The sequence below is a fragment of the Neomonachus schauinslandi genome, chromosome 6, assembly GCF_002201575.2.
Source record: "Neomonachus schauinslandi chromosome 6, ASM220157v2, whole genome shotgun sequence".
In the NCBI taxonomy this organism is placed as follows: Eukaryota; Metazoa; Chordata; class Mammalia; order Carnivora; family Phocidae; genus Neomonachus; species Neomonachus schauinslandi.
The window spans coordinates 37,414,041-37,426,950 of NC_058408.1; the positions used below are offsets into that span (position 1 = coordinate 37,414,041).

The 12,910-nt window shown below is 49.3% G+C and overlaps 1 protein-coding gene across 1 annotated transcript; it reads left to right on the forward strand.

The window, feature by feature from the left end:
• The first annotated feature begins 6,250 nt into the window (after nucleotides 1-6,250).
• Nucleotides 6,251-8,577, forward strand: NENF (neudesin neurotrophic factor). The gene is made up of 3 exons (XM_044916368.1): nucleotides 6,251-6,307; nucleotides 7,260-7,363; nucleotides 8,251-8,577. The coding sequence occupies exons 1-3, from the start codon at nucleotides 6,265-6,267 to the stop codon at nucleotides 8,425-8,427; spliced, it is 324 nt and encodes a 107-aa protein (XP_044772303.1). The 5' UTR covers nucleotides 6,251-6,264; the 3' UTR covers nucleotides 8,428-8,577.
• Nucleotides 8,578-12,910: the final 4,333 nt, after the last annotated feature.

Consider the following 12,910-nt stretch of genomic DNA (forward strand, 5'->3'; position numbering starts at 1 on the left):
GAGAAGAGAGAGTTCAAGGTCAAGGGTACTTGCAGCAACAGTTCCAGGGGCTGCAGGATGAGGATGGAGGAGAGACCCTTGTTTTTTTATGCTGACATTATTGATACTTAACTAAGGGAAGCAAAGAGGGAAGCTTGAGGTGGGAACAGGTTAAGGGAGAAATGTTTTGGGTGTCTATAGGCAGAGAGAGGAAGAGAGTCAGGTAGGAGAGGGGCCGTTGAATGCCGCTGAATAGAGCTGTGCTGTGCTCTGACCCACCCTAGATGGTTCTGGTTTATGCCTGTTGTCTGGGAAGAATTACTAATAGCACCCCCTTCACTCTCAGAAGTGTCACTGTTTGTAAAAGACATTATACGGTACCCTAGTTAGAGCTTTATACCTTTGGATCATGCCTGGCTACCGCTCCCTGTTCTTTGGGCAGGGAGTTCTTTGGAGTCTCATTTTTTTTTCCATCTGTAAGATGCTTTTATCAGTCAGGGGTCCACCCAAAACAGAAACAATAGGAGATAACATATTTGGTTTATGGCAAGGAATTGGTTTATGTGATCATGGGCACTGGTCAGGCAAGCCTGAAGTCCACAGAGCAGGCCAAAAACCCCTGGGCAGTAGCTGATGCCCCAGCCCACCAGTTGAATTTCTTCTTCTACAGGGAAACCTCAATTCTGTTCTTAAGGCCTTTCAACTGATGCAGTTAGGCCCACCCAGATTATTCAGGTTAATCTCCTTTATATAAAGTCAACTGATTGTAGATGTTAATCGCATCTACAGAATATCTTCATAGCAACACCCAGATACTGTAGTTGATCAAAGTTGGCATGTAAAACTGACCATCCTAATGGCCATCACAAGAGTTCCTACTCTATATAGGGGTTGTGTGAGGACTAAATGAGATGGTGATAAACAAAGTGTGTAGGATAGGCCTGCAGTAATCTTAGCATAGTAAGCCTTAATAAATCTTAGCTGCTGGGGTGCCTGGGTGGCTCAGTCGTTAAGCGTCTGCCTTCGGCTCAGGTCATGATCCCAGGGTCCTGGGATCGAGCCCCGCATCGGGCTCCCTGCTCAGTGGGAAGCCTGCTTCTCCCTCTCCCACTCCTCCTGCTTGTGTTCCCTCTCTTGCTGTGTCTCTCTGTCAAATAAATTTAAAAAAAAATAAATAAATAAATCTTAGCTGCTATTTTTGTTAGCTTATTATTAAAGTTATAAGCAAGAGGCCGTATAACAGGTCCATAATCCTCTCAGGCAATTCAAAAATCAAGCTCTGAAACCAGAAGGGTTGTTTTTTTTTTTTTTTAAGATTTTATTTTTAAGTAATCTCTACGCCCAACGTGGAGCTTGAATTTACAAACGCAAGATCAAGAGTTGCATGCTCTACCAAATGAGCCAGCCAGGTGCCTCAGAAGGTTTGTTTTGTTTTTGGTTTTGTTTTTTAAATAAGTCATTTAATAGCAAAACCCAACCTGCTCTGAACCCCTTTGGTAACAGAGTCTTGCCAGAACTGACATGAGTCTGTTTATAATCTTTATGTGTTGTACTTAGTGTGAATATTCATGATCATGCTTTACTGTGGAAATATTCATATAATTGATTATGGGGTGCTGCCTCGGACCCCCATAGGGAAGATGAGGTGAAATTGAGGATTCTCTTTGGTTCAGAGGGGATGTCATCCTCCACCCTCCTAGTGCAACATGATTTCTGCCATCCTCAGAAAATACGTTTTCTGCCTTAATTGCAGTGGAGGATCCCAAGGGCAGAGAGGGTCACCCTGCCTGCTCCCACACCCACCTGATTTCTGGGCCTGGGACCAGATGTATGTATTAAACTTTTATGTAGCGCTAACTGTCCTAACCACTTTAAAGCACCAACTCATTTAACGGCGACCATAGCCCCATGAGGTGGGTGCTATTAGGAGGAAGGAGGCATGGGGAGGTTAAGTAACTTGCCCAAGGTTACACAGCTAGGGAGTTATAGAGGTGAACTAGGCGCTGCTCCCTGAGGCTTGTACAAGGAAAATGAACTACCCAGAGCCCCCCTCTCCATCGCTTCAGGTAGTGGCCTGCTCCAGGGATTTACCGGTTCCAAGAAGATATCAGAGTGCAAGCATGCCCGGAAATGTAGTTTGGTTTCTGGAGTTTATTTAGCGTGACTCTGGACCCTGAGCTTGCCACGGCCCCCTAGGCTTCACAGTTATTCTTCGGAGATGGAATATGTCTGCGCTCAGCACCAACTCTCCTTGGAAATCAGTGCTAAGGTGGGGAGGTGGACAGGGTGACATTTGTTTTCTGCTTTTCTAAAACTTAATGATAGTGGAGAGTAAGACTGTACTTCCTCCAGAAAGATCATTCTGGACAGAAAGAGTATACAGACAGTGAAGGCAGTGGGGTAGAGACTGGTGAATAAAGAGGTGAAACCACCCTCTCTAATCATGCAGTCGAGCGACTGTAGATGTCTGGCTGTGTCAAGGAATACATTCTGCATCTTCCCCCAGTACACACACACACACAATGAAAGTTCTATGAAACAATGCTTATTCTTACTATGTGTGATACACTCTGATATTTTCTATTTTCTGTTCTATTTTAAACTTTTCCTGCTTCATTAAAAAAATTGGTTAGTGGGCGCCTGGGTGGCTCAGTTGGTTGAGCAACTGCCTTCGGCTCAGGTCATGATCCTGGAGTCCCAGGATCGAGTCCCGCATCGGGCTCCCTGCTCGGCGGGGAGTCTGCTTCTCCCTCTGACCCTTCCCCTCTCGTGCTCTCTGTCTCCCATTCCCTCTCTCTCAGATAAATAAATAAAATCTTTAAAAAAAATTGTTTAGTAAATCACTAAATTAATCCATGATGCATTAATAGGTTACTGATGCCAACTGCAATCAGAAACTAACCTGGCCTTAGACCCTCCGAGGGCCCCGTTATTTCTGCAGAAGAAAACATCGTAGCAGTTTCCCTCTTTGCCAGTGAGGACCTTTGGCTCTGTCCCTGGCCCCTGGTGCAAGGTCTGAGGTTGAAGGCCAGGGGCCTGTCTTCCTGCCTGCACCCAGGCTCCAGGCCTCTCCCTCCCGGCTGTGGAAGAGGCCCTCCTTCCACCACCCTGCTGCCTTGTCTTCCCTTCTGTGGTCATTCTCGTGGCACTGTCCTGGCCCCGCTTGACAATAGGCTGGGAGGATGGCCAGACGGTGAGGCAAGCCCGGACCCCGAGGAGAAAGGCCAGGTCTCATTTATGCAGATGGTTCCCATGGTTCCCGTCTATCTGGGTGCCTTTGACCCACCCCCTGTGTCTCACCTGGCGGTCCTGAGTCTTGTGGATGAATTTCCCAGGCCACCCTCGCCCTCTCCTGGTCCCAGGCAACTGCGCTGTCCTCGTGCTGTGTGCCCCCTGGTGGGGCAGGCCAGGGAGTGGAATGAGCTTGGGTTAGAAGGCTCCAGGCTCCAGAGACTGCTCTAATTCCCGCTGGGACTCTGGGCAAGTCTCCTAATGCCCCGGCCTGGAGAGCGGCATCTGTAAAATGAAGGTGTTGGATAATCTTCAAGGCCCTTTCAGTTTTAACTTAAAATTCCTCTAGAATCCTTATCTGTCACTTGGGAATTACATTTTTTTCTATCTTTCCTTTGGGAAGATCTCCAGTCTTCTTCCACTTGGTTATCTGATTCCTCTTTGATCTTATAACTTTCAAAATCTAGGGAAGGATCCAGGTAACTAACATTTATTTCCCCAAACTGCTAAGTGCTTCATATCTCTTGCCTTGGTTAATCCTCACAACAGCCTGGTAAAGTGGATACTTTCATTACCTTCTTATTACAGAGGAGAAAACAGGCACAGAGAGGTTAAGTAATTTGCCCAAGGCAACACAGCTTATAAGCGGTGGGTCAAACCCAGGTCTGTTTGACTTGAGCACTTGTGCTTGGAACAGCCCACCATGGTGACTCCTCCTTGGGGCTCCTGGAAAAAGGCAGACCTCCTGCTGTTACTTCAGACCTGTTGTGCAGATAAAAAAAACAACAACAATGAAACATCCTTCCAGGTGGATGAGAGGCTGCGGGAGCACGGTGTGAAGCTGGTGATGAGCATGCGTGTTTTTATCGTGTCTCCATGGACATTTCTATTTCAGAGTCTGCATTTCTGCTCCCAAGACTTCCACTCACCCTCTGTCTGCTCAGTTGCCACACCTCTGGGGCCTGGAAACCATGGCCACTGCTCTGCTGTCCTTGGACACCCAGCTCCACACCACAGCTCCACTCACCGCCAGCACACTTGACATTTAACCGATAAGACCATTCCTCTCTGTGGAACGCCCATAGCACCGTTCCTTGCTACCCCTTTGCTGGGACTTCCTCTTTGCCCTGACACCTTCAATGTATAGTTTCACGGGGAGATAAATATTTAACTGTTGAAGAAATTGAGGGTGTTAGTGATAAAATGCATGTGGTTGTATTTTATGTAGGTGAAGGTCATGTTTCTAGACACAAGAAAGGAATAACATATCAAAGGAAAAGCAACAGAATGGAAAATATGACCAAATGCCATGGGTGAAATTATAACTGTTAATATATTGTTTAAGCTGAAATAATATATAACCCCACTTGATAAGCAATTGAAGTCAAGAAATAAATAATCACAGTGAAAGAAAGGCCATTAAAAAAAAAAAAACAACAAACGCAGGCTGCTGGCTGATTAAACCATGCCTTTTAAAATAACCCATATTGGGGCGCCTGGCTGACTCAGTAGGTAGAACACACAACTCTTGATCTCGGGGGTGAGTTCAAGCCACACATGGGTGTAGAGATTACTTAAAAATAAAATCTTTAAAAAAAAATTAAAATAAAATAACTCTTAGTTGAAGTGGAGCAAATGTCCACCAAGTCAGCAGAAGTTCTGGGGACTATCTGTCCGGAGCTGATAGAGAATGTAATAACCAACTGTTCACTGAGCTCCTGTGCTGGGCCCACTGTGTGCTCACGGACGCTGTGCCCTTCAGCGTGCCTGGAAGGTCAGTGGGTGTTAGCCATCTGTAATGGTTAGAGAAACTGAGGCCTGTGAAGTTATGTGACACTGAGATCCATTTCCTCAGCCAGGTCGCTTACCTTCTCTGAGCCCCAGCCCCTCTCTCTGTGAAACTTAGTCCTGAAAACTTGACCTTAAGCCCCACGAGGGCAAGAACCTTAAGGCCCATGCCTAGAGAAGACCAAGCAGTGTGCTCTTGGAGATCCAGAGATCCCTGTGCACCCAGCTCAACGCCCCCCTTCACCCCAGCCTAGTTGCTGACTGTTGGTGTCCCCGTACCCCCAGCGGGGCTGAGACAAAGGAGGACTGGGCTTGCATGTCCCAGAACTGGAACTGTGCCAGTCGCCCCAGCCCAAGTCCACCTTGATGGAAGTTAGAAAATCCATGCCATCTGCTTTTGTTTTGTACTCTTTGGGGGACGGGGGGAGTAGGAATTTGAAGGTAATATTTTATCCTTACGAATATAGCCAAAAATACACTATGAGACTGACTCACTGTTAGTACTTTGGGGAAACAGCATTGCTTGTATATTTCTAGCGCTGTAAATGGTTTTTTGAAGAACTGGTTAAATTTTTAATAAAAGTGATTACGTTGTTCATACACTTTGGTCCAGGAATTCCATATATTCCATGCCTCAAGGAGATAACTCACCAAATTATAAAGTAGCTTATAAAAAGATATTCATAATCCTGCCACTTATGGTTTAAGGAATTGGAAAGAACCTAAATATCCAAAATAGAAGAAGAGCTAAACCAACAGGTACACAGTATCACTAATATAAAATATAGCCGTGTAAGTGACAACCACTTTGGTTATTTCAATACATGGGAATGTTTATACGAAATAATATTACCTGTAAGAAGCAAAATATAAAATTGATCATTTATATTGATTGCTTCCATGTAGGTACATTTACCAAGATGAAAGGAAATTTGGGTTGATTTAAATAATTCACCATTGAATTTTTATCTATGCAGATTTGCTTCAGTCCCTGGGATTTTTTTTTTTTTTCCCACAGAAAAGTATTGCCATGGGCTTGTCATGATACTTTGTCAGCTTTCCAAAGTTTGTGAGTGGACATGACATTGGGCAGGTAGGGGCAAGCTCCTGATAGGGACGAGGGAAGGCTGCTTTGTACCTTCACCCGCTGCTGTCTGCACAGCCCGTGGTGGGAAGAGATGTCACTAACTTGGGCTGGAGGAGCGGAGATCTTGGGCTCTCCCCAACAGCTTCTCTCCTGCTTTCTAGGAGGATCAGCCCATCTACATGGCAGTGAAAGGTGTGGTGTTTGATGTCACTTCTGGAAAGGGTAAGTGGCTCGGCTTTATGAATCCTTACTTCTGGGGAGCTCGGCAGCCTGAGTGGGCACTGGATGTGTGAAGAAGGGAGGGGACGCTGGCCAGGTCCTTTTCCTTCAGATTGAGTTAACAATCTTTGTCAGTGTTGTACTTCCACAATGTTTTTCTAATTATGTCATGCTCCTGCTCAAAAACCTTCCATGGGGGGCGCCTGGGTGGCTCAGTTGGTTAAGCGACTGCCTTCGGCTCAGGTCATGATCCTGGAGTCCCTGGATCGAGTCCCGCATCGGGCTTCCTGCTCGGCAGGGAGTCTGCTTCTCCTTCTGACCCTCCCCTCTCTCATGTGCTCTCTCTCAAATAAATAAATAAAATCTTAAAAAAAAACAAAAAAACAAAAAACCTTCCATGGCTCCCTGCTGCCTATGGCACCAAATTCCAACTTGATGATTTATCATGGTTGAAGCAGTGAGAGGAAAAGTGTTGCTTTGCAAGGTGTTGGGATCATAGAACATGATAGAACATTTTAATGCCACTTCATGGTTTCTCTAGTGGTAATTACAGATGATATCATGGAGGTAGTTATGGTTCATTGTGTATCTGACACCAAACAAAAGATGTTGAACGGAGTAGACTTGGCTTCCACCAACATTTAAGAAGACTGAACATTCTTCCTATTTGCATTTTAAATATTTTTAAGAGATTGTTTTCATTCCGTATTTTTAAAAAATCACCTCTCAGTCCAGGATGTGTGACTTATTCCATATTCTGAATTAGTGGAACCCAGACTGATGGCAGGGGGTGGCTTATTGGGCTTCATGTCTTCACTGCTTCTGCTCTCCTTGGGCCTGGAGACTTCTTCAGCATTGGATTGGGTCTCAGAAGCCCCCTCCCCTGCCACGTACAGTCTCCTCACTGCTTCGCATGCACATACACACTCACGTCTTCTTTTTGTTGTTGTTGTAGAGTTTTATGGACGAGGAGCCCCCTACAATGCCTTAACTGGGAAGGACTCCACCAGAGGGGTGGCCAAGATGTCCCTCGATCCCGCAGACCTCACCCATGACACTGTGAGCCAGATTGAGCCTTTGTCAAAATGTCCCACCCCCCATTGGCCATGGCCTTTCTTACCCCTAGGCAATAGCAAAGCTTCCTAATTAGCCTGTTGATGTTCCAGTCCACTCAGTGTGACCAACTGTTTTCTTGAAATACAGATCTTACTCTGCCACTCCTACTCAAAAACCTTCCATAACTCCCCAGTGCCCGTAGAGTCAAGTCCAAGCTCTCGTGAACTTGGTGATCAAACTCAATGATCTTCACAATTTGGCTCCAGCCTGCCTTGGCAGCCCCATCCCCCTTGCAGTCTGCACCCGCCACCCCCAGCCTCATAGGTTTGCTGTTGGTCTCGGACACACACTCCCCAGGCCGCTTCAGGCGTGAACAGGGTTGAGAAGCAGAGTATCCCCATGTTCATATTTCTGTGAAAGAGAAAACAGCATTGGCAAAAGCCATTTGAGGGCCTCAGTAATCCTGACGGGGGGGCTGGCAGTCACCCCAGTTGCGCTCAGATGAGTCAAACTCATAAACCACAACATTACAGAAACATTTAGGAGTCAAGGAAGAGGAAGGTGTATGAATCTATAGTGGGGGGAGGTAGAGAGCCATGAAAGGGAGGTGGGTGCAGACTGCATAGAGTACCCCACCCTGCCCCAGGCCAGGTGTTCGCTGGAGTCTTGAATTTCTACATCAATCAAAGAGCAAATGGCTCCCCCCACCATCCCCCTACACGCAGACACACGGGGTTGGCTTTTGAAAAGTCAGTTGGTTAGTTGAGATACTTTTTTGCCAGCATTAGGGGTGTGGGGGGAGGAGGGCGGGGTGGAGAGAGTTCAGTGTGAGGCATGACTCACTCATCCCACCCCCCATCCCCCATGTTGCTTGGGCTTTTCTCCCCAAGACGGGCCTCACGGCCGAGGAGCTGAAATCCCTGGACAACGTCTTCACCAAAGTCTACAAAGCCAAGTATCCCATCGTGGGCTACACGGCCCGGAGGATTCTCAATGAGGACGGCAGCCCCAACCTGGACTTCAAGCCTGAAGACCAGCCCCATTTTGACACAAAAGACGAGTTTTGATGTTCCATCCCGGGGGCGGGGGTGGTGTTCCTGATTGGGGGGGTGGCAGGGAGACCCTCAGCTGCCAAATCTGCTGCAAAACAGGCTGCCCGAGCCTCTGGGCACCCGGACCCAAATAAAGCAGACGTTGAACCCGGAACCCTGAAAGCCTGTTATTGTCCTTGGTCGAGTGTTCTGTCGCCGTGGCATCCCGCCCGCACACCAGCCAGGCTGGTAAGGATGGCGGAGCGGGCAGCCCCCTCCGGGTCACTGTTCACTCTCTGGGCAGTAGAACTACAAGTGACTTACTTCCTCTTAGATTTCTATTTTCCTGTACTTGCCAGATTTCCTGTGACCATGTTTACTTTAGAATGAGCACAAAAATAACCTTTGTATTTTCACAAGGGAAGAGTTCTTCCCCACGTGCCCTCTCCTTGAAGCCTCCTCTGCTCGACGGGATGGGGCAGCCTTGTGCGTGGGCTGCCCCTTCACAGTCCTGCCTTCAGTGTCCCCATCCATGAGGGGCCATCCCTAAGATGGCAGGAATGGGGAAGATGCGCAGGAGCGGCAGGGGATGGTGAAAGGGGTGTTAGAGGGGCTGACTTGGCGCTACCACCAGGAGAGTGACCGCGTGACTCGGCTTCAGCCCCATCAGCGGCTGGGAAGTGGTGCCAAGGGCCGTGTGGCCAGGGCCCGGCCTGGAGGTCATCCCAAGCATGGTAAAGCCCATGCAACACACTGGACTCAGGTCAGATTTCATAAGGATTTCATCCCTTTTGAGGGGGGATTTAGTTCCCTCTAAGGGACATTGGCCATGTGTGAAGGCATTTTTATATTTTTGGTTGTCACAGCTGTAGGATTCTACTGGTGTCTAGTGTTAAACATCCTACAATGCACAGGACAGCCCTCCCTCCCCGGACAAAGAATTATCTGGCCCAAAAAGTCACATGTGCGGAGGTTGAGAAACCCTGCGTTAAACTCATCCTGGAAATTTTATAGTAGAGATGAATTTCTTTGACATAAAATAAGTAGCAACTACTCCCAAGAGAGAATTTTTACATCAAGCAGAAGAATCTCCTAAGGTGACTATTCAAAATGCTGATTCTGGGTCCCATCCCCAGGGCTCATGATTCTGTATTTCTAGAACATGGCCTGGGAATTGCATTTTTAGTGAGCACCCCACCCCCCTGGGGAGACTGTGATATGGATGGGCTCAGATATACTCTGAGAAATACTACCTTCTGCCTCACCCTTCACCTCAGGGAGAACCCAGCCAGAGCCTTGCTGAGGACCAGGTTTGACCTCTACCTTATTCTTTTGTGTGTCCAGACTCGAGATTCTCCTGGTGCACTCCTGGGTCCCACTCAGAAGCTGGGAGCTTGGTGGCCACCCACCCAAGAGTAAAGGGCCTGGAACTTATCAGACAGGACCCTTTGGCCTGGAATTCGGAAAGTCCTTCATGTGGCCAAGGTAGTCTGTACTGGGACATGTGGCCCCAAAACGAATGATGTGTGAGAGCATACAGATGGTTACAAGTCCTTGGAAATACCTGAGAGAGGACTTCTTTTACTTAATACTGCCCACTTCCCTGCATCATCAGGCAGTGAGAGGGGCAGGATTCCCTTCCTTAGAGCCTGGTCTGCAGGGTGGGGACTTTCCAGGACCACTGTTTTCCCCACTTCCCTCTCCCCCTTGATAGCCCCCCATCAAAGCACAGTTTTCCCTCAGGGCCTCGGGGTCCCCACTCCTGGGGCAGTTCTGCCCACTTCGCTGCCCCACACCCCAGCAAGGGGCTTCTCTGAATTAGAATGCCTCTCATTTAGAGATTCTGGAACAGAGCACACAGGAACCTGGGCAGCCCAAAGAGGCTCCACACAAGGTGGACGCAGCTCAGGGAAGGGAAACCTGCTGGCCTGGGGATCGGCATCATGGCGTGTCTGCAGGACCCAAAGCCTGCTGCCCCATTTACCCCTGCTCCCCTACTCCCACACTGGCTTGTCATGTTTTCTTTGCTTTCAAGGCTTCTATCTTTACAAGACTCTGTTTTGACCCACCTCTGGGGTCCCTTATAACGTAGTACTCACCTACTGATTGCCTACTTATGAGCCTGTCTCCCCCAAACAGGAGAACCTTGAGGGCCCAGCACAGACACTCATTGACGTGGCCAACCTTGCTGGACTTTGCACTGAAAGCCCTGCATCCCAGGAAACTCGTCGGTCAGGAGCAAACCTGGGGGACCAAACTGTGCCAACCACTGAGACCAGGCCTCCTCCCAGGGGAGGGGCTCCAGGCATCACGGGGAGGCCTTGTGCCAGCTTGGGATGAAGAAGGAAGAGAGGAGCTATGATTCTTTACCCAGGAGACGAGAAAGCTGAAGGAAAGGCAATGGGAGAGTGGACGGGGGTTGGGTTCTTAACCAGGCCCCATACAAGTTCAAGTTCAACCTCTCAGAGCGGACACTCCACGCCTGGCCTACAGTAGGTGCCCTCGCATCAGAGTGTTGTTGGTACTGACATGATTGGTTAATTCCTTTCCTAAATCTAAGTTCCTTCCACGAGGTGCAGCCCGTCCATGGCCTCTCTTAGGGGACACACAGCAATCTTGCTTCATGTTCCCTGTGCCCTGGAGTGCTGCTCACTTCCCGCCCTCTCTGTGCTCCCGGGCCTGCAGCTGACGGGATCTTCCTCCCAAGCAGGTGGCACAAACCAGTTCCCTTACATATCAGGGAAGAAGGGGCTTAAAGGCTTAAAGGCAGGAAACAGGGCCCTGAAGCAAGGAGCCCTGTTCTCCATTTAGAAAATAAGACCACCAAGTCTTGAATGTTCCAGAGGGGTGAGTGCTGGAGCTGACCAGCAGCCCAGGTCCTAGAGATGAGGTCATGCAGAGGGCATCTGGCCCAGCCTGACTCTGGATGGGAAGGCCTCCAGACTCAGACCCTCCGTCCTTCTTTACACTTCTGCTTCAGGGCGGCCCCTCGCCCCATCATTAGCTTCTAGGAGAAAAGCTAAGGTCTTAATAAAGCAACCTCACCCTCTGCATTGGCTTCCTTCAAAAGGCTGCTTCTCAAAGCCCCAATCTCCAAAAAGCATGGCCTGCTGGGGGCACTGTCCGTTCCTGAGGTGCTTCTGCAAGGGGCTGAAGCTGGAAATCCATGCCTAGAGCCCAGTCTCCACCAGGCAGAGAGTGTTCTGACCCCGGGGCCCTCCCCAGGGATCACTGTGATTACTAGAGACCACCTACAGGGCCCGGCTCTGAAAGATGGCAGCTTTGAGGGCACAAAGGCCTGTTTTAAACAGGCCTGAAACTGCACAGGCTTTTCCAGAGAGGCCAGGCAGGCTCCCTCCGGTCGGTGGGGAAACTGGCCAGGCAGATGTCCACCTAGGACATCACATGTAAACACCGCCTCGAGAATTATTTAATACCACGATATGTTGCTCACCTTTCATGCTCCAGTTCTCAGCCTGTTGGCCCAGCACGTGTTGCGTAATCTCTCAGTGCCAAGTTCAGCGTTTTCGCCTGGGCTCCTCGGCCAAGCGAGCCGTCTAAGGCATTCTAGGGCATTCCAACTGGCAAGGGGAAGGAGTGAACGTTCCCCACCCCTGGAGCAACCCTCCACCAATAGGGGCTGGAGTCTGCCGACCACTCCCATGCCCTGACGCTCATTGTGCAGACTCCCGAGAGGGTCTCAGGTAGTGCTGAGCCCCAGCTGCACGGTGGTGATCAGCTCAGTAATACTCCCTTGAACTGGCTGAGCGTCCCTCCCCGTGCCATTCCCCTCAGTCCCCTGAGCCTCAGCCCAAGGATCATTTCCCGAATGTGTGTCCCTGCACACAAGCCCCTCCCCAGCAGGGGCACAACCCAGGGTAAGTCACAACTTGACTTCCTCAGACACCAACGTGGTCCCCTTATGCCAAACTCAGGTTTACTAGTAACATCTTACACACGTGAGCACTTTGCAGTTTACAAAGTCTCGTTCCCATGACTACAGCTGTATAAGTCATTACCTCCAGAACTTACCCATGTGAAAAGGCTACTCCCCGTGCTCAGAGATTCGGTGGGTCAGTGACTCTGGGAGAGTGCAGCGGGGACGCTAGTCCGTCCCTGCTGTCTGGGGTCCCTGCTGTCTGGGGCCTCCACTGGAATGATGAAGCCTCCCATTTCCAGGGGGTGGAGCCGGTCATGGGCGGGGAGCTCCATTCCTCTCTGCGGGTGACTTCTCACGGCCCAGGGGCTGGGCTGGCTTCCTTTTACGACCCCTCCTCTAGTGTCAGGCAGCGTCACTTGCACTCCTCATGGCAGCCACGAAGTCCAGCCCAGGGTCAAGGCACACCAGGTCGATTTCGGAAAATATGACCCACCACAGGTCCCTTGCACATGATCTCATTAGATTCCTACAGAAGAAACTGCATCTTGTTCTCAGGTTTCCGGTGTTCAGCTTGATTGCCCGGCACCTGGCAAGTGTGCAGTACGTTGCTTTCGTCTTGTGGAGAGAGACAGGTTTTAG

What these genes read in the sequence shown, in the direction of transcription:
- NENF (XM_044916368.1), top strand. Translation starts at nt 6,265, where the DNA reads ATGGCAGTGAAAGGTGTGGTGTTTGATGTCACTTCTGGAAAGG. An exon ending in TGATGTCACTTCTGGAAAGG is followed by an intron (nt 6,308 to 7,259) that starts GTAAGTGGCTCG and finishes TTGTTGTTGTAG; the next exon opens with AGTTTTATGGACGAGGAGCC. An exon ending in CAGACCTCACCCATGACACT is followed by an intron (nt 7,364 to 8,250) that starts GTGAGCCAGATT and finishes TTTCTCCCCAAG; the next exon opens with ACGGGCCTCACGGCCGAGGA.